This window comes from Myotis brandtii, unplaced genomic scaffold, assembly GCF_000412655.1.
Source record: "Myotis brandtii unplaced genomic scaffold, ASM41265v1 scaffold670, whole genome shotgun sequence".
NCBI lineage: Eukaryota > Metazoa > Chordata > Mammalia > Chiroptera > Vespertilionidae > Myotis > Myotis brandtii.
In genome coordinates, this window is record NW_005370611.1 from 2,686,596 (window position 1) to 2,710,101 (window position 23,506).

Sequence of the window (23,506 nt, forward strand, 5' to 3'; positions counted from 1 at the left end):
GAAAACTGGGTCGTGAAGTGTCCATACAGAAGGGTTGGACACCCAGGTCCCTCCCAAGCCCCTCATAGCCTGGCCACCTCCCCTCTCCCAGCTTCAGGGCACAGAGGTCAAGGGAGCTCTAGGCGTGGGGACCCAAGTCAGAGCAGAAGGTAAGGGCTGAAAGCAGAGAGAAAAGGCCAGGTCAGTGGCTGGGGATCCGAGCACCTCGGCCCCCTCCTGCTGCTTATTCCCAGGAGGCCTACAGGCAGGTGTACCTGTCTCAGGTAGAGCCTTCCCCTCGGGCGGGAGCAGAGGATCCACCTCTGGAAAAACTGTTCACTCCAGAGAAAAGACCCCTGAAAAGTGACATTGAGAGCCCCCGTGAAAAGGCCATTTGCCACCTAACCCCCTTACGGCAAACACCAGCAGGCAAGAGATCCATGGGTATCTTTCTCTGAAATATGGAGAGACAAACATTTTGAGGGAGGAATTGTTCTTTCTCTCCTCTGTCTGCCTAATGTTTTGCAGCTGCCTCCTCCTGTCCTGATGGGCATCCATTCTAGAGCCTGACCGGTGAGTGGCAGGTGGGAGTCTGGCCTGGGGTGACCTAGGACTAGCACAGATCCAGGCCAGAACCTCTGGGGCGGGTTAGCTTGAGTTTCTGCCTCAAGTCTCCATGCTTCTCAAAGCGACAGCCAGGTGCGCAACAGCAACAATTTGGTTTTGTTTGCTGGTTTGCCTGCTTCCAGGAGACGGGAGGGAGCCGTGGGCTGGTGCCCGTTCCCGTCTATGCAGGGACATGGAAAGGCTGACCCCACAGCAGCTGACCTCCCAGCCTCAGCTTCAGTCTTGCTCAATGTTTTGCATTTTGTTCTGTTTCTGATCCATGGAATTATTTATCCTGATTTAAAACCAGCCTTTTTGCTTTCCTTTTTATATTTTGTGTGTCTTTATTGTGTGTTTGGAGCTGAGAGGTTCATCGAATCATGAAATCACGGTGCCGTCTTGATGGAACCGATCTTGGTTTCTAATACTATTTTATCCCAAAAAGAGATAGGGCTCCTAGGGAAGGAGTTGATGCTGTGATTGGGGCACTGGAACTTCAGTTGGGATTAGGATATCCTATAGACCATCAAATACATCTGGGGGTAACAAACAGAATAGAATGGAAGGGGTCAAAATTGTAACAAGCATCAAAAAGAAAACAAAGATGAATGCCGCTGGGACCAGCTGATTTGGAGTTAGGCCCTAAATCCGTGTTGATGTTCAAAGGCTACAAATAATAGAAAATAGACAATAAAAAGCTGCATGCTCCGACCTGAGTCAGTTGAGTGGTGCCCGATTCGTGCTGCATGGACTACAGGAAGTGAGCTCGGCTGGGGGAAATGGGATTCAAGAGGTAGACTGAAAAAACAATAATTGAAATAAAAAGAGGTAGACCGTAGGGAAATGAGGAAATAAGGAAATAACTTTGGGTGCTGGCTCAATTTTCTTCCCCAAGATGAGGTTGGGGCCTTGTTGATGCTGAGTTTGGCTCAGGAACCAGGAGAGCTTATTTGTAAGCATTCCTCTAAATCAGCAGTTCTCAACCTGTGGGTCGTGACCCCTTTGGCGGTCAAACGACCCTTTCACAGGGGTCGCCTAAGACCATCCTGCATATCAGATATTTACATTACGATTCATAACAGTAGCAACATTACAGTTATGAAGTAGCAACGAAAATAATTTTATGGTTGGGTCACAACATGAGGAACTGTATTTAAAGGGCCAGAAGGTTGAGAACCACTGCGAAATGGAAGCCCACGGAGCAATGGGGTGAGTTTTTCTAGAAGAGTGAAGGGCCCTAATATTGAAGGGCAGTGGGGAAGCTAGAACTGAGCTTTCCAGACCCAGGGAGACCTCACCTTATGTAAAGTTTCACTGGCACCTGGGAGACCCATTAGGGACCTTGGGTGGCAAAGGGAGACATAACTGCTCTTCATTTTTGGCTAATTATATCAGGAACTTACTCCAGTGTATAGGGGTAGGGGAACTCCCTGCCAACTAGTTTCACTTGAAATACTTCAGAGTCAGAAAAAAATTGAGGACATAATAAAAGCAAAAGGTCATTTGAACCTCTGGGTTGAAAGCTTATGAGAAAGAAATAGTTGTCCGACTTGATACTAATCAGTTCTGGAGTAGACAGTGTTTATATGATCACAGTACTATAATTGTTCTTGTTGCTTTTCCAATAAGCCTTCAAAAAATGCAGATTTCATTATGGTTCCACAGTAAATGTTAAAAACAAACAAACAAAAAACCAAAACACTGATCGTGTGAAAGGACAGATGCCCAGAGTTAGAAGATGGAAAAGGGAGCGGAGAACTGGGAGGACAGATGGGGATTCCGTTCACCCAGTGGGGTGGCAGGGGTCCGGCCATTGCTGAGGTTGGCAAAACAGACCTTTTTTTTATTATTGATTTTTTACAGAGAGGAAGGGAGAGGAATAGAGAGTTAGAAACGTTGATGAGGGAAAATCGATCAGCTGCTTCCTGCACACCCCCCACTGGGGATGTGCCCGAAACCAAGGTACATGCCCTTGACGGGAATCGAACCTGGGACCTTTCAGTCCGCAGGCCGACGCTCCATCCACTGAGCCAAACCGGCTAGGGCAAAACACGACCTTTTTGAAGGACAACTGGGTAGAATCTGCTGGGATTTTACAAGCATGTCTGGAAGGGCCCAGAAGAAACCAGCAGCAATGGTTGCCTCTAGAAGGTGATCTGAGTGTCTGAGTAACAACAGAATAAAAGTGTGTGTGTGTGGGGGGGGGGGGGGGGGGGGGGCTTTCTTTCACCGTAGACCTTTCCTATCTTTACATTTTAAAACTTTAATAAGTTTTTAAGTAAAAATGAAGGCATATCATGAATAGTCCAACTTCCAGGACCACTGCCCCCTCCAGGAAGAGCAGCCTCAGTGCACAAGACCTGCCCAAGGGCACTCACAGAGGCTTGGGCACTCACAACCGCAATGCCTGCTGGGACAGACGGGGTTTTACAGAAACACTGTAATGCGGAATATCATGCAGCGAAGAATCACTTAGAGATATGTGGACGGGCGTGAAAAGGTGTCCCTGACAGCTCATTGCATGAGGCGAGCGAGTTGCTCAACATATAAGAGCTCAATTTCAGTCTATTTGACAACGATATATATCTATGATTTGCATATGCACATAAAATAGTCTGGAAGGACCACCGCAAACAGAACAGCAGTTACCTCTGGGGATAAGAGTGAGGAGAACAATTTCGTCTGTATAATATGTGGGCTTTTGTCTATTTTTCTCAAAGTCTAGCACTGCCCTGTCGGAGATGGGCGGGAGGGCAGTGAATTCAGCTGATGACTCCAGGAAGGAGCCCGTCCGACCATCTCTGCCTCCCTTGAGAAGCAGCACCATCAGGGCCAGGCTCCACCCATGACAGTCATCTCTGTGTTGAATGCAGAGACCCATCAGCCTGGAATCGGTCCCATCTGAACTCTTAAGTACCCAAAAAAGTAGGTGGCAAGCTTTTGTATGACCAGGAAGTGAAGATCAGGGACTCCCGCTATCATCACGAAACTGAAGAAACACCAAGAAATGTTTCTGGAATAAGTAACTGCCCAGAACGCTATCCCCAGGTTTCCAAAGCCTGTCCAACCTGCAGCCTCACCTGGTGGGTGTGCTGGCCCCACTACAGCTGCTCAGAGAAACCCAGGCCTGTCAGGGGGAGGCCGAGGATGCCGAAAGGGTGCAGTGAAGCAACTGACCAAGGGCTGAAGCCAGTGACCCCTGGACCAGGACTCGGCCACCCACCAGGAGTGTGGCTGTCTTGGACACACGTTTCTCAAAACCAGCTAGGTCATGGAACTGCTGCCCCGTCCGGACCTGGAGGGTCTGTGGGGCCCAGAGGCCTCTCATCTGAGACCATGATTTTAGAGACAACACGCCAACATCACCCACAGCTGCTGACTGTTTATTGCACAAGAAACTGGCAATTCCGAGGCAAGGCGCTGGGCATTACAAAACAATCAGATGGCCAACCCAGAGCTACCACACGATATTCTGTAGACACATGTTATATGTACACACACGTATGTACACACACATGCACATGAACACACTCTGAATACACGGGAGCCTGAGGCTTCCAAACTCCTCACGGCAGCTCACATCCCGCCCTGACATGGCGAGTCGCTGCGGGAAGCACAGCAAGTGACTCCAGGAGCCATTCAGACCAGTGCAGCCAGCACAGCAGACACGGCTGTCCCTGCAGGGCCAGGGGAAGGGACACAGATCTGGGGAGACGAAACTATCCTCTGAAGGCCCTGACCGGTCTGGGGGCCTGCCTGGGGTCCCAGGAAGCTAGAGCTAGTCTGCAGCTGGTGCTCGGTGCTAGAACCCAGGGCCTGGATCGGGAAGTTCATGACCATCACGGCTCCAGCATCCCGGAGGAGCGTGTCCTTGAAGGTATCAATACCCAGAATGCCCAGGACGGAGCCCAGTGGGGCTCCAGAAATCAAGTCAGAAGTGTGCAGCAGCTCAGGCCCTTCAGCCGCTTCCAAGAGCATCGTCTCCTGTGTGCAGACAAAGCCTCACTTCGAGGCTCTCGGCTGGCGGGGATGCCCTTCATTCTCAACAGGGGACGAAGCGGCCCACCTGGAGGCCCACAGCCTGGGGGACTACATCTGGCAAAGGGCGTTTTTCTCTATCAAAGGCGGCGAGGTTGGTGGCACTCGGGGCACCACCCCTTCCCTCTCTGTCAAGGCTCGGGGAGAGGCCGCTGTGAGGTCGAGCTGCCTGAGCTCGCAGAACTGCTAAGCTGGTTCCTAAGAGGAGCAGCTGTCTGGGAAATCCTTGGACCCACGGTGCTGGGTCCCTCAAGGTCCCAGCAACACTTGGTGCACCAGCTCCTTGGCAGAGAGTGACAGCAGCACACCAGCAACAAACACGAAGCAACCCTACACACAAAATGCTTCAAGTTCAGGGAAAGGGAAAGAAAGTCCGAGTTTGCTGTTTCCATCCCAGCGACATCCAAGCAGCTGGCACAAGCCTCGGCTGGCTGGGAGGAGGGAACTGGCCAGCCCTGAGTGGAGACGGGCCTGCCTTGCTGCTCCGCCTCCACGGCTAAGCCTGCGGGGAAGGAAGCAAGGCAGCCTCCATCCAGAGCTCTGGGGAATTGTGGGAAGAGCTCCTCACTCGCACACCTTCGTTTTATACACATCGTTAGAAAAGTTCTATTTCAAACAGAACCCCTTTTACTGGCAAAGACCCTGACAGTGACCCCGAGGGGCCAGTCTCCTTCTCGCCTAACTAGCCCGTGAGGCCCTCAGCTTGTGCTGCAGCCCTTCGGCACGGGCACCCCCGCTTGCACACTCACGCACACCTAGGGCTGGCCGTAGGGGAGAAGGAGGCTCAGTGAGCTTCGCAGAGGGTCAGCCCTCCAGGCTGCAACAGGTGTTGGGCTAAGGTGACTAAGGGGCTTTATTCCAGACTGCCACCAGCGGGAAGGAGGGAGGGGTGGGCAGGGCCTCTTGAGGTCAGGCTCTGCTGCCACCAGCCCGATGACAGTGTGGTCCCGCGCAGGGCCACCATCTGCGGGGCCTCCCGGGGCTACGGCCGGCAGCCTCTCAGGCAGGGAGGACTCGTGACTACATGTGTGCAGGGCGCAGGGGAGGGGGCAGCCTCAGTTACTCCTGTCCAAAGCCCTCCGTCTCCTCAATGGCGTACAGCAGCTTCTCCTTCAGTTGTTCATAGCTCTTGTATGGTGGGAGATCCAGACGGTTGAAACTGTTGAGAGAGGGGTGGAGACGGTCAGCACAGGAAGCTCAGGGCTGCTGGCCGAGGAGGGTCAAGAGCGTTGAGGCGACTGTGGCTCGACCACCACACCCACCAGCTGGCGAGATGCGGAAACAGGGATGTCCAGGACCCTGCTCTTGGGGTTTTAATGCTTCAGGTTCTTGGACCACAGAGGGGTTAGGAGAGAGGCCAGGCAGCTGGGGAAATGGGGAGTAGGCAAGAGGGCACTTGGGGCAGCAGCTCTTTGCCTGCGGGAATACAAGTGCTTCAATATCTAATACCCAATATGACTGCCAGGGGGTATGTCTGCTGCCACAACTCCTGAAAGGTCAGAGGCCCAGACAAAGGCGGCTGGCATATCACAGCCCCTCCCTCCAACCCGACAGCCACAGACATGCAAAAGTTGCTGGACTCAAGGCCTCAAAGTTGCCCTGTCTACTGGGCTGCCCTCAGGGGCGCATCGGGTCTGTGAGGTTCCAGCCACATCCCAGTAGAACCAGCAGGCTCACCAGGTGTGGCTTCGGGGCAGCCAGGTTTCCTTGCCAACCTTGTCGATGCAAAACTTCTGTGGTCCGTTGCTACCTGTTATCCAAAGAAACACATCTTCTATAACAGGGCTGTCCCTTCCTAAGACAGGACCCTCTGGCTCCGCCCACAGATGCCTCAGTCCGGAAGGCGGAGGCCACAGCTCTTGCCCCTCCCACGGACTTGCTTCCAGGAAGTCACTAGGTCCCACCCTCCCTGAGCCATCCTCACCCCCACCCAGGGGTGCCAGCAGGGCAAGGGGAGACGCACCAATGAGTTCGGCAAATCCCCCGACAGGCAGGCGGCAGGTCCCTGTAACAAACTGCAGCAGCCGGATACTCTTCTCGTTGTCCATCTCCTTCACCACCTGCAACTCCGAAAGTCGAAGCAGTCAGGTGACTCCCGTGGCCCAGCTCCTCACCCGACTCCGTAACTCTCCTCTTTAAGGCCGAGCACACAAAGCCCGGACGGCCGGGGGTGACAGCCACCCACCTGGGAAACCCCTAAGCTGCTCCCTCTAAGAGGCTGTCTTTATAGAACATCCCCGTCAGTCCACGGGGCATGGCTGTCTCAGAACACCTTGGGCCAGGTATTCTCTTCTCCAAGTTCTACTTTTTAAGATATACAAAAAATGGGAGTGACTGCTTAAAAATGGGTACAGGTTGGTGTTTTTTTGGGGGGGGTAGGGGTGGGGGGAAGGAGGATGAACTGTTCTGGAATTAGCTAATCATGATGGTTGCACAAAAGCCACTGCACTATACACTTTAAAATGCTTAACATGGTAAGTTTTATGGTATGTCGAATTTCACCTCAACCCAAACATTTCTATATAGTTATTCTCTTTTTGTGTATTTGCTATACTTCAGAGTGACACCACCACCCACACACAGCTCCTTACATACAGGAGTTTCTCTGAATGCTTCCCCGCCCCACGTGGCTGGAAGGAAACCACGTGACCTATGGGAGCGTTCCGCTGCCTGCGGGCTCCCCTACCACACACTGGCGTTTAGAGCTACCCCAGCTGACCACCGACACTCCTGTCCAATGCACTGGCCACCACCCAGCTGCAACAGCTCCATCTGTCCTGAGATTGGGTTTCTCATCTCCTTTAGCAAGTTGCTGGGGGAGATGAGGAGAGTGCCAAAGGTCGGGGAGGTGATAACACAGCAGAGTCCTTGGGCTTGAGGTCTAGTCGGGTCTCGTGTCCCTTGGGGGCTGCGATGACCAGGCAGGACCCACCTGCCAGAACCACTGGATCTGCTTGCTGTTCTTGGTGTAGTGCCGGTAGATGGTGTTCTTCTGCCAGTCGTTCATGTCTATCTCCTGCATGCCGCACAGCATCAGCTGCGAGGGAAAGGGCGTCAGCCGCGCCGGCCCTCCCGCCAGCAGGTGGAACCACCCCAGGCACTGCCATCTACTTCTGCTGGCAGTTTTAATCATATGGACAGCACAAATCGTGCACATGGACCCCCTCACACCAGGGCCCAGGGAAGGGTGGGTGTGAGTACCCAAATCAAAGTTATTTGCTTGTTGCTACAGTCCTGGGCAGTATGGGTTCTACGGGGCATTTCTGTGGGTACACAGTGAGGCTATCCAAGGGCAGGATCGCCCCAGAGGCAGGGGCTCAGGGTCCCAACAACCGTAGTTCTCACCTCCAGCTCTTTCTCATCAAAGTAGCGCAGCCACTCCAAGGGGGCCACCTCGTTGAAGCCGTCTAGGAAGGCTTTGGTCTGCTCCTCCACGCCCCGGGTGAAACGCCAGTCAGTCAGCAGCCTAAAACAAAGACAGCCTGTCGGTGGAGCCCGAGAGGAATCTGCTGAGACTCAACTTCCCACTTCTGGGCTGTGAGCCCCGGCTGCTGCCGCCCCAGAGCAGAAACTCTTAACCCTCCCAGCAGCCCGGAGATACGTGAGTCTTTTAAATCACCACCAGCACCTCCTCCTCCTGCCGCCACCTGAGCCTCAGACGTATGGATGTTAACAGACTAGACTGAGACCTGAAGAACACGCACAGGTGAACGCATGCACACACGCACGTGAGATGGTGGGTTTGAGCACACAGGACCAGAAGTCCTTGCAGTTGGGAGAAAGAAGAGAAAGGTGTCTTCGTTTCAGGACTCGTCGAAGAAAGTCAGCCCTGCAGCCCTAAGTCTACCATGTGGGAAACCAGAGAGCAAGAAGGAGCTGCCACAGGGCTCTGGGCTCTGGCTCCCCCAGCTCTGGTCAGCATGTGACCATTCACGGGCCGCCATCTGAAGGCCATGCAAAATGGGAGTTTCTGTGACCCCTGGAGACCTATGGGCCATGCGCGGGCCGCTGTGTCTCTGCTCCCGCACCCCCACTCCGTCTCCCAGCACTTGAGACTCACATGATGTACTCTTCCTTGTTCTCCTCCGTCACTCGGATGCTCTCGCCACCTTCCTTCAGCTCGTGGGTGGTCACCTTGCCCAAAATCTCCATGTCCTGGATGAAGTACAGCTCGAGGCCACACTCCTCTAGGTTGTTCTCTCTGGGGGCATGAGAGCACAAGAGGGAAGACATCTCTCTCAGAAGGGTCTTCCCTCGATCCCGCTCTACCACTCACTTTAGTGCCCCGAGGACGTGTCCCAGGACCCGGGACAGCAGCACGGGCCTCTGCCTGGTGCAAGGAGAGAATTCCGGAGCTGACCCATGGGCACCTAGAAGCTGAGCATCTCCACCAACACCCAGACAGCCTGGGTGAGGCCCAGAGGCCACTATGGCAGAGAAAATAAAGGCCGTGGGTACCTACTCCCAACCAGAGATCCCTCTCCCCCCAACACGAGGCGAGCGAGGGGCTCACTTGATCCAGATGATGGAGTTGTAGAATTCGGGGTCGATGGACTCCAGGTCCTTCAGGGTCGGTCTCTTGTTGAGCATCCGCTTGTAGAAAGGGAGGGTGAAGCCCGTGTCAATGAACTTTCCATGGTACAGAGCCTGGGGAAGGAGGACGCACAGCTGAGGTTTGCGTTCCTGCAGGCAGGCTCCAGGGTGCTCTGTATCAGAGCCCGGGCACCGTCCGCTGCCCTCTGCCCGGAGAGCACCACGCATCCAGCTACCCCAGGCCCCAAGGGAGGGTCTGGGAAATAGGCAGCACTCTGTCCTGTGTCCTGACGGGGACCTGGGGACAGACTCTTCTCTGACCTGCAGACCACAGGGACGGAGCAGAGCCGCCTGCTCAGGAACCCACCTCGGGCCCGCTGCCTGCCCGGCACACCTGCCTGCCGGCTCCCGGCTCTAGCAAAGATGCGCCCACGCTCACAGAGAAGACTCGCTCAGCACAGCTCCTGGTGGCAGCCCTGACTCGCTGACGCTCAGAGCTGGGCAGCACCAGCAGCCAAAAATAATGCAGACGCCGCTGACGGCGAGAGCTGGCGGGCCAGTGGTGAGTAATAGTCTAGGGTTTTACTGGCCTGGCGGCTGCTGGGCCAAGCAGATCTCTGGACCTGGGAAAAATGTGCCCACTTCCTGAGCCCAACACCTTGGCCAAGAACTTCCAGACCAGAGGAAGGGACATATTTAGTCACTGGCTCTTGGGCCCTCCCGAGAGGGGAACAGGGCGAAGAAAAGGAAAGTTAGCAGTGAAACAGCAACTACCAAATATGGCAGTGGGGCTCCCATGGGCTCCCCTCTCAGTCCTGCTTCTCCACCCTCAGGAGACATTCAACCGGATGCACGTGACATGACCCCCTTCCCTGCTCACGTTATGTTCCTATTTCTAGGTAATTACAGAAAAAGCGTGCCACCCCCTTCCCTACCCTGCCAGCTCCTGACAGATGCCTCCTCCATCGGGCACCACCCAGTCTACTAGGGTCTGTTCTAAGCCAGTGCAGATTCCATATCCCCTGACACAGGCCAGTGTCTCAGCAGGACAGTCCCAAATGCTCCCACCCTGGGCTTGTGGCAGGTGCTGGCACCCCCAGAGGTGGGCGGCAGGTGGGCAGTTATGGTGTGCTCAGCCCGACATCCCAACACCCTCAGAAGAGCACTTGTGAAGCCCGTGACGACCCAGGGCCCTGGCTTTCGCTCGACAAGTCCTCCACAGGTCACCATGGAGAAACCCTCTCGACGCCCCTGGGTGGGCACTGAGAGAAGTCCGAACTAGTCCCGAACTCTCTCTGGCTTTTTGCATGTTTAGTTAGTTCTGTGAGGATGACAGTGGGGCTGCTAGTGGTGTGTAGGGTCTGGCTCCTCGGCTGCCCCCCTCCCTGGGGGTCTCGTGGCAATGAACCTTACCATGGCAATGAACCTGCCGATGAAGCGGAAGTAGGTGAGGTGGTCAGGGTTGATGGAGGAGGCGGGGTTGATCTGCAGGCAGTAATTGTTCTTCCCGGCGTATTCGAATAAGCAATACATGGGGTTGAGCACCTCATGGGACAGGAGGAAAAACCACTCTCTGTGAGAGAGAGAGAGAGAGAAACAGGACTAGCGGATCCTCCCCTGCACGGGGGCTGGAGGTGCACCGCTCCTCTGCCGTCCTTCTCGGCTGCTCTGGAGACACGGGTCCTGGGCAGGCGAGCCAGCACCTGGCTAACCTGAAGTAACAGCAGGTCAGTGGACAGGGTGGGGTCAGACCCAGGGCGAGCGAGGACGACAGCCACGCTTGAGGGTGACGCTCAGGAAAACGTGAGTGTGTCGGCTCCAGGACTTTACATCTTAATGGCAATGGGCCCCTGGCACCCCGGGGCCACCATGCACAGCTGTGTAGGCTGTGCACTACACAAGAGTACTATGGCAAAATATCATAGATTTGCACATTTATTGCAACAACTTTCCTGCAGCCAAGCTGTTTCTTTCTGTTAAAGCCAGAATATCGCCACCATTTTCCAACATGGAAGTGTCTTGAAAAAAGGCATCTTTTTCTAAATCTTGCAGTGATGCTGTATGAATAGCAGCCACCCCGCTTCCACCCAACCTGAGCAGGTGGCGTAACATGAACACATGCTAATGCATTCCCACCTCCTGACGCATGAACTGTGATCCATGCTGCCTGCAGATTATAAACCTCACTCCCACTGCAGGTCTCTTGCTTTCCTAGCACTTCGCCCGCTCCTCCCCCAGGCCCCATTACCAGACCTTGCTTGTCCTTCTACACGTTCATCTGAACCAACACCCATGCCTTAGCATCTCTTTGCACTCTAGGTACAAGCCTCAAACCAGAATTCAGAGTCCTTTTGGGCTTCAGCTAAACCCACAGGGGGACAACCCAACGAGGCCAGTCCCTGGCTGCTGGGCTGTTTGTGGCCAGGCAGACGAGGAGTCCTTCGATGCAGAGGGTGCCCCGGTATCCTGTCCGTGGTTCTACCCTGTGGTAGAACAGCATGACGTAACCTACCATAGGGTAAAACCACTGGCAGGACACAGAGAGACGGACACACACAGGGCGGGAGCCACACCAGAAGCCCACCAAGCAGAGCCTGGAGAGGAGGTCACCACGGTCACCACGGGAAAGACAGCCATCGATCCACGGGGGCCAACACAGAGGGCAAAGCCACCAACGAACAGAGGACCAGCAGCAAGTTAACCCAACACCAAGCGAAAGGTCCCCACTCCGAGATAGGTGAGTGAGCCGAGCAGTCACCACAGGCTAAGATACTCCTTCTCTCTGCCGGGGCCCTTCAGCCCCATCGTCCAAGGCAACGTTTCGCTAGAGAGTCTGCTAACTTTTGTAGGTGGGCTATGGTGAGGGCGAAACAATGCTTTGGGCTCTTTTGGGGGTTGTGTCGGCCGTTTGAACTGTACTGACCCTGTGTGAGTGACATGCAGCTGAATGCTGGTCAAGGCCCTTTGGATTGTGACACAGCTTATTTATGCCGGGTATGTACCAAGATGCCCCACTTAACCTGCCCCAGCGCCCTTAAAAGTAGGAGAAGTCCAGGGGTGATTTTAATGGACGACCACATGGCACCGATATTTAGCTGCTGCCCACCGGTGCAGCAGATGGTGTTCAAGTACAGCAATAATGACAGATTGGTTGGTAAAGGAGCCATTGCCCTGAGCCCTCCATCCGGGGCCCCCATGACCCAGTAACTAAAGGTTAGTGCCCAGCCCAGCAGGGAACCCTGGGACCCAGTTCCAGCATTCGAACTGGCCATACCCGTGCCCACTCCTGAAGAAGTGGAAGGGCACTGGCCACCAATCTGAGCAAGGAGGAGGCAGCTTTCTGGCCACAGGCCCAGTACCCTGGGGAAGTAGGGTGCAGCGCAGCCTTCCCGGGGCACCGAGCTCACCTGGCAATGCCCCCGTAGTCCAGGCCCTCCTCGCCACGCATGATGATGTAGAGCCGGCGGCGCAGGTCGTAGGGTTTCATGTTCATGATCTGGGGAGACAGAGCATCATGGCCACCCTGCCACTCTCCCTTCATGGCAACTGGGGGCAGTGGGCAGGGGACAGACACCACTCACCGAGGCCCAGGCCTTGGATACTCTACTGTGTAGGTTTAATAGGCCACGTGACAGAAGACGGGGTGCTGGGAGGGGGCCTTTCACCTGCCTCTGGACTTAGATAGATACCACAATTATTTTCTAACCTGTTGGAAAGAATCCTCAAAAAGTGTCTGCCTGGAAACGCTGATCTTCACGTGGCTGGGGAGGGCATTTGACTGAAAGGAGAAAAGACAAACCTTGAATCAGGCCTCAGGAGGTAATTATTCAGTCTGGCCTCCTGTCTGTACGAGGAGGTTTCCCTGTCTCCCTGGGCCGGGAGAGGAGAGCCTGGTCCCTAGAAATGGGAGCTGGCTTCCTGGAGACAATGTCAAACAACGGCTCGGGGACAGATCAGTGGCCTGCCCCCAGCTGACCAGACTGCTGCTGGGCTGGGAAATCGAGCTGAAACAAGTCCACCACCCCACCCTGCAGGGGACGGCCCAGCACCAGAACTCACATGGCAGAGGAAACGGAACTGGTGATACTTCCACCGGAAACTTCGGTCATAGGCACCAGGGGAACCTTGCTTCGCCCTGGGAAGAACAAAGAAGTTCTGGAATCTGTGATTTCTCAAAAATTAGCAATGTATCTGTTAGCCCTAAGGACAGCTGGTGCTATTTTAAAGACGAGTAAGTTAAGGCATAAAAGAGAGGAAGTGACTGCCTTTAAAATCTCTGGCAGATCTGAGAAGTAAAACAAACAAAAAACCTAGAAATAACGACAGATTTTTTCTTTGAGAGAGAGAGGAAACCACTGGTGTGACTCTGAATAACTGGGGTGGCCCCCTCCTTCCCTAGCCCTGCTGATGTGACATGGAGATTGGTCACTAGAGGGCAGTAAGAGCAGCTGAACATGGATACTGCTGTCGCCTGTGGCAAGTCCTTACCCTGACTCGAACCCTGGGCGAGGATCCTTAAAGGTGGTGGTACGGGTATTGTGGTCCACGAAGTAGCGCACCCCCTCGTTGGTGTACTTCATCTCCCACCCTGGGGGCAGAGCTGGCTCCTGGATCATCCTGCCAACAGGGGAAGAGGAAGAGGGGGGTTAGGGCTGGCCTCACCTTCTGGGCCTCAATGCTTAGGAGGCTGGGGTCCCCAAAGTACTCCTTTCTCTCTGCTTTCACCCAGGTTCTGCAAAGCTTTTCCTTGAGGAACTGTACCTGGTCCCACCCAAGTCATGAGGACAGTTTTGCAGAACAGAGAGGTCGTTTACTGTCCCAAGGCCCAAGAACCAGCCCTCAGTGGCCATGGCCATGGCCATAGCCTGAGTGGCCACCAGCAATCCTGAGGCACCAACTGCCCCAGTCCCAGACCAGCTTGGGTGGGGGGAGCACAGGGTGAAATCATGTTATCAGCAGCTTGCACAGTCAACACAGCTACCAGGAAAGTCGATTTAAGGAGCCCCTTTAGGCTCTCATTCGGCTGACACTGTATCACGAGGGTCTCCAGGCACTTGTGTGTGGCTGAAGGCCCCAGAACACTGGCCATCGAGGACAAATGCAGTCCAAGGCCATCGGCCAGTGCTGGAGCTGCACGGGGCCCCCTCCCAGCCCGAGCCCTTACCCCTGGGTCCGAGGGTCCTCCCACTGGGTGGTGCGCGTGTTATGGTTCACGTAATACACCCGTCCGTTGTCCTGTCTCTTCTCTGCCAGGGAGAAGAAAGAAAGGAGGACAGTCAGATTGGGACATCTTGAGCCCTGTTCTCTCCCCCTCTGGGTGCCCCCTTCCAGGTGCTGGGGTCTGACTTGCCGCCACTGTTCCCACCCTGTTAGAGAAGTTTAACCAATAAAAGCCCAGCTCACACACATCTGTCACTGGCAAAAAGGACAAAGAGAACCTTTCCCTAGTGGGGAGTGGTGGAGGGACAGTCACATTTCCAGCTCAGGATCAAGCACTGTCTTCGGTTGGTTGGTTGGTTGGAGGGCGGGGGGCAGTGTGGCAACACGGAGGGGGAGCAGCCCAGCTGAAACCAGAGGCCTAATTGCATCCAGCTGTGTGCAAAGTGGAGGCCCTCACCCATGCCCCCGCCCCCCAAGTCCCTGACAGCTGGTCTCTGGTCCTGCAACCGCTCTGCCCACCAGATGCAGGGACCCAGGCGCCTGTGGGGGTTGCATTTCCCTCACACCTCTCTGATCAGCACTCCACCTACCCTCCCTTGGTCTTTTTTCTCCTCAGAGGCAAAGTTTTGTTCTAAAACTCTCACGTCCCAGCAAAACCTCTATGTTGCATATGTGCAAATAAATGCAGGGGCTGCGGCCCTTACAACGCCCATGTAGCGCTCACACCTAAGGGCATGCGTCCAGCATTTGGGAGAGCTCAGACATTCTTTCTCTCTCCTCTGGACAATCCTTACTCTCTTGCTCTTGGCCTATGCACGGAGGATGGCTCTGGGGTCCTCTAGGGAGGGAATCTGGGCTTCAGGAGCAGACCTGATTCTAGTGGGGATTCCGGGCCCTGGAAAAGGTTAAAAGGGACACCCTATCAGCTCTGAGTGGATGGAAGGCAAAACTCAGGGCAAGGCTCTGAACCCAAGACGGGTCACCTTCCCCAGGAACTTTCTGAGGCTTCAAATCTGTTTCTATCTTGAGAACAAATGATGCTAATGGCCCTCTCTCACTTATGATGACAGGGAAAAATTAAAAAAATAAACACAATCAGTTCCAGAACCTAACAGGGAAACTAAAATCGAAGCAGAACTGGGGGGGGCCCCATCCCCTCCCCTCAAGTGTCAGGCTGCAACATTCCCATTACCAACCCAAGATTTTGGTCTCTGTCTATCTTACCTGGTATCCATTCATCGATAAAACACACACACACACAAAAAGAGTCAAGAGAAAGTGCCCAGAATTGCTACAGAGCTACCCCCACCTCAGAGCGCTGTGGGACTGTCCCACTGAACACAGGCTTCCCGAGAGCGACCTGCAGGAGAGAAGGGCTCCCAGCCAGAAGCTTCTGCTCTCAACTGGACCCTCCACATCTGCTCTGCCGGGGCCTCAGTCAGCGCTCACCGCCAGGCTGCGGGATCTGCCCAGTAGGTCTGAGGCCTGTGCCCTCGCTTCTGGCACTGCTCCCTGCATGGGGGGCCTCGTGTGGTGCCTCGGAACTGCTTTGCTGCATACAATTTCATAGTTTGGGGCTGGGAGAGTCCCAAGAGCATCTAGCTCAGCCTCATTTAGGGAGAAATGGACTCGGGAACATTCGGGCACGTGCCCAGGGATCAGGGCAGCTGAGGGGAGGTGGACCTAACGCTGAGATGCCCCGACCCCTGAACCGACGCTCAGGAAGGACCACGGGGTCTGTCATGGAGGAGCAGGAAGGGACGCAGGACTGAGAGCAGGAGGACACAGCAGACCTGGCAGCAGGCTCATGCTAAAGGCAATTCTCGTTTAGTTTTGCTGCTCTTTCTGTTTAATCTCCGCTCTCCCTGGGGGGATGCCTGCACCAGCCCTGGAGAAGCCAACACGAAGCCCGAAGGATTTGATCAGGAAGGCCCCTGGCCCTCGGCCAGATGTTCTTTTTTCTCAGTCACATACCATTTAGTTTTGTCGTGTTTTCCTCATCATTTGTAAACAGCACCGACTCCAAGCGTGGCTCCGAGTCCCATCTCAAATATGTCACACGTGGCTTCTGGGAACTGTTTACAAGTCCTTACAGCCACCCTTACTTGGTGACCATCATTTAGCAAAACTGGTACAGAAATAAATTACTTGACTCTATGGAGAAAGGTGCAACTCTGAGTGCCCAGCTCCAGGTCACAGGGTCTACTGGCTGCCAGACAGCATTACAGATTCTTGTTTAATCTGTTGAGTTTTCCCCTATCTAGACAGGGGTCCCGTGCGGGACTCCCTCACCTTTGACTTGCTGCCAGCCTCTGAGACGGCAATGACCTTTCATCGCTCAGGGAGCAAGGTGGATTCTCTAGCAGAAAATCAACTGTGCGGAGGCCTCCCTCACTGACCTATCCCACTAGGAGGACGAGGAGGTCCCTCCAGTGCTCTGGAATGCTGTGGTAATACCCTGAAGGGGCTGATGATAGCCTGCAGGTCCCACGGGGTTGATGCAACCTCGTAAATTACTACCAGGGAGTAGCTGTGTCTGCACCAAGAGGCTCAGATGCGCATCCTGTCATTGTCAGCCTCTCCATCTTCGCTGGGGAGCATGCCCCCGCCCAACTTAATACCATCTGTAAACACCACCAAACCCGCATTTACTGTCTTCTGCCGGCCTAACCAATCAATTAAACCCAGCACAGGCCAATTCCTGCTACACGGTCCTCTTTAGCTCCCAGGAACTCTTGCCTGCTGAAAAAAAATCCTGACCCAGCTCAGAGAGGGACGGAAAGCACCTAGTCTCACCGTCTCTGATGACCCCTCTTTGCATGACCACTCCATCCCAGAAAAGCCATGACGTCTGTAATTTCTCTCAAGTCATAGATGTCCATCTAACTTGTTACTGCAAATCACACCAAAGACTTAGGTAAGAGGCAGCTGTCAGTGACAAGGAGAAGCCAGCCTGATGCCGTTGACTAGCAATAGTGTACTTCAATAGAGTCGCCGCCCAGCGCTCAGCTGGCTTCCCTGCAGCCCCTTTCACAGTTGTGTCCCCCCCAAAAGGTGGCTTCCATTAGCTCAGGGGTTGGAGCATCTCAGCGTTAGGTCCACATCTCTTCAGCTGCCCTGAGCCTGGGCACATGCCCCGAATGTTCCCGAGTCCCATTTCTCCCTAAATGAGGCTGAGCTAGATGCTCTTAGTCCTCCAACATCTCAGCTGCAAAGAAAGGTTTGGTAAGGTAGCTCCTTTCAATCACATGGCCACAGGCCTGAAATAAACGCATCTGGGAATCAGCCATGTCAAAATGTCTTAGTGACAGGATGGGTTGTTGGGTCGACACCTTGAAAGTCAGGACCGAAACCCAACAGTACCACAGCCGCTCGGGGGACTTCTTTCGTAGCGTCCCCCTCCTTCCGCTATGGCGGGGGAATGCTACGGGCAGGGGGACTCCATTACTTTCCCAGCCTTCTCGCTCCATGGCCTGCAATTTCTCTGGCTGGGCATCCCCACAGAGCGTGCTGGAAAGAAGTGAACTGGGAAACCGAGGGAGGGGAGAGAGGAGGACTCGCAGGGAGAGCACAGAGCACGGAGCAGCACCCGCTAAGGGAGGCTGAGGGACAGACATGGGACTCGGTACTTACCCCAGCCTGGAGGGAGGGGGCCCAGTGGGTCATGGTCGGTTGAACCACTCGAAGACTAAACACAGAAACACAGCAAAACACAGAGGTTAAAAAAATGCCGCTGGTTAAAAATAAATTGATAGATAAACCTAAAAACGCCAACAACTCGTTTCCACATTTGGGCTCTTTGTGGAGGAGATCGTGGGGCTTTAGGTGACATCCGCTCCCCTCAAAAGTCTTTTTCAAAAAAGAAAAACTGAAAAAGAACCCTGCACACTGAGGACCCAGATAGGTTTTGGCGAGGGTGGAGTGAGGGGGAGGAAGAGGTGCGCAGATGAAGGCGGGCCAGGGCCCCGGAGGCAGCGGGCTGGCCCCAGGCATGGCCGAAGGGCCCAGAGCCGGGCTGCTGGCCAGCTCAGCCGGCCCAGTGCCTCTGCTCAGCTCCTGCTCTCCGCGGCCAAGGCAACTGAAATCACCACCACCTCCAACTTTCTCCAAGAACCACACACGGGAGGGGAAAAAATATCGCAGGCCTTTCCAATGAAATCATTCCCACAAGCCCTGCCCACGCCCAGAGCTTCCTGGCTGGGGGCTGGGCCCTCCTCCCTGCACCTCCCTCCTGGGTGCGCTGGAAGAGGGAGCAGGGTGTGCAGCATCGGCCCAGACTGAGGGCACATTCATGCCCCAGGCCCCTCACCTCCCCCAGGAATGTTTTGCTTCCCTTCACAAAGCACCTTTATTCTCCTCCGGCCTGAACCTGAAGTTGCACAGTGTTCTGTGTGTGCCTGTCTGGGGAGGTGGGGCTGGGGGCGAGGTGGCAAGAGAGAAGGGGAGACAGGAGAAAGAAGGGGGAGCTGACTCCAGGACTTCAGGGTCGCTGTTTACATTAGAGCCCCCCACCCCCAGCCAAATTCTGCTGCAAGGTCCCTGGGGCGGGGCTGCCGTGGACCAAGAGTTCTCATATCCTGCGGGGAAGGGGGTGCTGTCAGAAACTCTTCATAGTTAAATAAAACAAGTATTGTTCTGCGCTTTCTTTCTTCCTCCCTCTCTCTCTCTTTTTTTCTGAAACATTTTTATTTCACTTACTAAAATTTAATCATTACATTAGGGGATCAAGTTCTCAGTGCAGACTGGGAGCTGCCTGGCTGGCCCCTCCGGAGCCACACACAGGCATGAGGATGAATGGAGCTCAGTCTCGGCTTGAGAAAACATTGGTGGAGCTCAACTGCCAACGAACCCCCTTTCACGGCCACCCTCCACCCCCAGCTGAAAGGACAGAGAAACTTTCTTTCCAAGGTGGCAGCACAAGCAACTCTTCCAAAGTGAGTTCCAACAAAGACGTTTAAGTCTGGAAACCATAGGTTCCTTGATGGGACAGAGCCCTCTTTCAGCAGCGGGCCTCCAACCCAGCAGAATGAAACTGCACCAAGGTGTGGGAGGCGGGCTGTCCTCCATGTAGGGCACGTTACCATCAGTGTGCCGTGGAGGACGTGCGCAGTATCTCCACCACAATGCAGGTTGGTCTGATGGTTACTGAAAAAGATCTCTCAAATTCACAGTGGTCATTTTGCTGGGGGTAGGGTGCAGCATCTCAAGTTCCTCCACGTTTGTTTGAAACACCCATGCATTTCAGATAATGAAGCCAAATACAATGTCGTGGGTTAAGTACTGAGCTGCGGCAATGACCTTGAAGAAGGAAAGAACTACAGCAAAGGTCATTTTAAGAATTTAAAAGAAGCATTTGGTGCAAAATATTTGCAGCTTCAGGTCTTTTCTTGGAATGGGTGGACAATCCACAAGCAATGAGGGGCTCCAATGGGTACCAAATGGGTTTCAGTGGACTTACAGGCATCTTTTGCTTAACTGTATAAATCAACAGACCAAATGTCTTTACTGACAGTCTCTGTGACCTGCATTGAACTACAAACAAAAAATATTTATCATCGCCCTAACCGGTTTGGCTCAGTGGATAGTGCATCGGCCTGCGGACTGAAGGGTCCCAGGTTCGATTCCGGTCAAGGGCATGTACCTTGGTTGCAGGCACATCTCCAGTAGGGGGCATGCAGGAGGCAGCTGACCGATGTCTCTCTCATCTATGTTTCTAACTCTCTATCTCTCTCCCGTCCTCTCGTAAAAAAATCAATTAAAAAAAAATATATAAAATATTTATCAGCTAGCAAATAACACAGCATCTAGAGCAGGGGTGGGCAAACTTTTTGACTCGAGGGCCACAATGGGTTCTTAAACTGGACCGGAGGGCCGGAACAAAAGCATGGATGGAGTGTTTGTGTGAACTAATATAAATTCAAAGTAAACATCATTACATAAAAGGGTACAGTCTTTTTTTTTTTTTTTTTTTTTAGTTTTATTCATTTCAAACAGGCCAGATCCGGCCTGCGGGCCGTAGTTTGCCCACGGCTGATCTAGAGTGTAGGCACATGACTTAAGAACAGCCAATCAGGTGCTCCCACCCAAATTTGCAGGGACCGGAAAGAAAGCATGGGGGCTGTTGGAGATGCCTCACTGCTTCAGTAGAGACCACAGCCCATTGAAGCATCGAGTGTTTGACCGCAGACAGATGAGCGATGTCCTAGGCAAATCATCCCTCTGCCCTGCCTACCCCTGGTTTTCTGCCAGAGTTTGGTTCTTCATCGTTTTGTTAATTCCCACTTGATAAATTTTTTTTTGCTTAAGCTTAACCAAGCAGGTTTCTATTATTCATCGAAATGAACACTGACTAGCATACAACACACAGGGAGGAGAATAAAAAGAAATTATCAGCCCTTTTCTTAATCCTTGACTTTTTAATGTCACAAACTTCACACAATGGTGGCTCTCTTTTGTTAAAGTGGTTTTTTAAAAATGTCTTCAGCATCCTCCTACTCTCACCTCCAACGCCTGTCAGAAGAGAGAAGAGGAAGCAGGAGGGAGGGAGACAGAGACCAGAAACTGATAAACAGGAACACGTGAAATGGAGTCACTGGGAGCCGACCACCTGCCCTTCTCTTCCACCACCCTTCCCAGAATGCACGATCGCAGGTGGGTGGCTCACAGCAGACAAGCACAGAGAAAGGGGCTGGGAGGAATTATAGCCAGAGGAGAGATCCTAGGACTCGAAGAGACAAGACAGTTTCCTTTATCACTAGGAACAGAAAGGAACGCTGTTGAACAATTTTCCTGGGAAGCGTCCGCTGGTTGGGAGATCCGAGGTACAGGCCATGAGCCAGACAGCTCATGTGAGTTCAAGTCTCTCGGGGAATAAGCACCAAGTTCCGGTAATATTTTAAGATACAAACTCAGAAATAAAGAATGTCTAGCAAATAAAACCAAGGGCAAGAAAGGCTCTGGGAAGGGCATAAAGGTTACAGTGTGGAAGGCAGGCTCCTTTTTTTGTAAAGGTTACACCCAGTGGGTGCAGAACAAAACTCAGGTGCTTGAGAACCCAAGCCACGGGGCCCTCTGCACAGTGAGAACCAGGTTGTCTGTTTCTGGATAATGCAGTTTGGCATCCTCATATTAGGAGCCACAGAATGATTTGCTTCTGTCCTGCCGACACTAGATTATTAGGAGAGGACCAAAGGGGGCGCAAAGGAAGAGGTGTCGCAGAAATAGTAGTAGATGTGAGACGGGTCCTGTCACAATACACAATGCGCACGATCGGGCCGGGCATCCTCAGTGGACTGCAGTGGGAACCCAAAACAGAGGGCAAAGTGAAAGTGCACATCGAACACAAGTATGTGCATGATGATCATGAGCAACAAAGGCACCAGGCCGTTAGGACAGGAAAACATGTCAGAAATAAGGGAACAACAGAGACCAAAAAAGATGTGTGTTGAGGCAAATGGCAGGAAGGAACTGCGGGAGTCTGCAATCTGGGGTTCCCTTGATTTCCATCTTGAACTGTATTTTGTGCTCTGCAGGGCAGCAAAGAACAGGTCTCACTTTCAGCCCTGCAGGAGAAAGAGGAGGAGGGGAGGCCGCTGGTATAGTATCAGCTCTTAAGTCTACCACGTCAAATCCTGGGCCAAGGCCAAACCCCAAAATAACTCCATGAAAGCGACTCTTCTTACTTGTAACCAGGACATGGCACCACAGCAAACAAGAGGGGCAAACCAAACCCAAGGGGGAGGGAAATCAACAGAGAGACATTGAAAGCTGACCCAAAAAATATGGGTCTTGTTTCAGGGAGAAAAGGGAACCATCATCACCATCCAGAGCCCTCCTAAATCCCCAACCAAGCTGAAAAAACTGTATTTGAGTACTTAAAAAGGAAAAAAAAAATTTAGTGCTTAATTTTTACTTCTAGGAGACCCTCCAAGTCAAAGTTCTTCCTCTGAAGGCCCAGAATGATGCTGCTAAAATGAGAGGCGGGTAAGCGGAACAAAAGACCAAGCAGACGTGAACTACGGGATCTTCCCTTTCACATACCTAGCATCTTGGTCAACCTACAGGACCTACTTGGTACTTGTTAGAGAAGAAAAAAGATCCCTTTAATGGATTCTTTTTTAACTTGAGAAGTTGGATAAGCAGGAAGACAGAACCATGTGAGACTCCTAAAATGTGTCCTTGTCTTGAAGTCAAATGACCACCCAAGCAAATGGCAGGGAAGGTCTTTGGGGCCCAGCTCATGAAGAACAATTTCTGAAACGCAGAGGATGACCAGATCCCATCCCATTTTGAAACATGCCAGAACCGGATGCCAGGCATGATTGAAAGGGGTTACAGAGTGGGAGGCCTGGCATAAGGACTCAGGCAGTGCTGCACCTGGTAGACCACCAGGGCATTTCAGCTGCTCTTTCTTGTGACAGGGATTAAATGTTGTGGACCAGCTCACAAAGTTTCCAACCTCCAATCCACCACGTCCTATGAGGGTTCTACACAGATCCCAAGCTCCATGTTCAAGGTGCTCTGAGAAAATGCAGAGTTCCAACTTGGGAATCCTACCCCTTCCTCCCCAAAAGGCCGTGTGTCTGGGCTCCCTCCAGCCACCATGTTACTGGTGGAAGCTCTAATGGAGTGGAGACTCAGGAAGGTGGGGCTAAGGGGGTTCACAGTACGGGAAACCATAGACAGTTCATTTGGGACCACTCTGAATTCTGGAGTAGAACATTTAAATGCTATTCTGTAGGTAATGACCACAAAATTTTTTGAGCCAGTGATAAAAAATGACAGTAATAAATGTAGAGCAACACTCTCCTCCCTTCCTTAAACCCTCCACAGTGATTTTTTTTTAACAGTGATGAAATGACAGTGATACTCTGGTGGGAACAGGCAGTATGAATTAAAGGAGAGAGAATGGCAGCAGAGAGAACAATTCAGAAGCTGCTCTAACCATTCAGTTGGAAGAGGCAGAGGAAAATCCGGAATTAGATAGCAGGAGGTTGATCTAGACTAGGGGGTCAATAAACTTTTTCTGTAAAGGGTCAGACAGTAAATATCTTAGGCTGTATGGGCTACATACTCCCTGTTGTGACTACTTAACTCTGCTATTACAGCTTAAAAGCAGCCACAATCAATACCCCAAGTACAGGGTGTGCTTATGTGTCAATAAAACTTTATTTACAAAATCAGGTGAGGG

At 53.0% G+C, this 23,506-nt stretch overlaps 1 protein-coding gene across 1 annotated transcript in view; it reads right to left on the reverse strand.

The window, feature by feature from the left end:
- Positions 1-3,952: 3,952 nt before the first annotated feature.
- Positions 3,953-23,506, reverse strand: part of WWP2 (WW domain containing E3 ubiquitin protein ligase 2) — a 104,743-nt gene continuing 85,189 nt past the window's right edge. Inside the window, exons 12-25 of the mRNA XM_005881192.2 lie at positions 17,950-18,004; positions 14,321-14,402; positions 13,645-13,773; positions 13,216-13,291; positions 12,863-12,934; positions 12,564-12,652; positions 10,570-10,729; positions 9,137-9,270; positions 8,684-8,824; positions 7,969-8,089; positions 7,556-7,660; positions 6,587-6,683; positions 6,301-6,373; positions 3,953-5,782 (exon numbers count right to left, since the gene is read on the reverse strand). Coding sequence (XP_005881254.2) covers positions 5,683-5,782; positions 6,301-6,373; positions 6,587-6,683; positions 7,556-7,660; positions 7,969-8,089; positions 8,684-8,824; positions 9,137-9,270; positions 10,570-10,729; positions 12,564-12,652; positions 12,863-12,934; positions 13,216-13,291; positions 13,645-13,773; positions 14,321-14,402; positions 17,950-18,004 — 1,434 coding nt within the window. The 3' untranslated portion in view covers positions 3,953-5,682. The remainder of the gene's footprint in view (positions 5,783-6,300; positions 6,374-6,586; positions 6,684-7,555; positions 7,661-7,968; positions 8,090-8,683; positions 8,825-9,136; positions 9,271-10,569; positions 10,730-12,563; positions 12,653-12,862; positions 12,935-13,215; positions 13,292-13,644; positions 13,774-14,320; positions 14,403-17,949; positions 18,005-23,506) is intronic.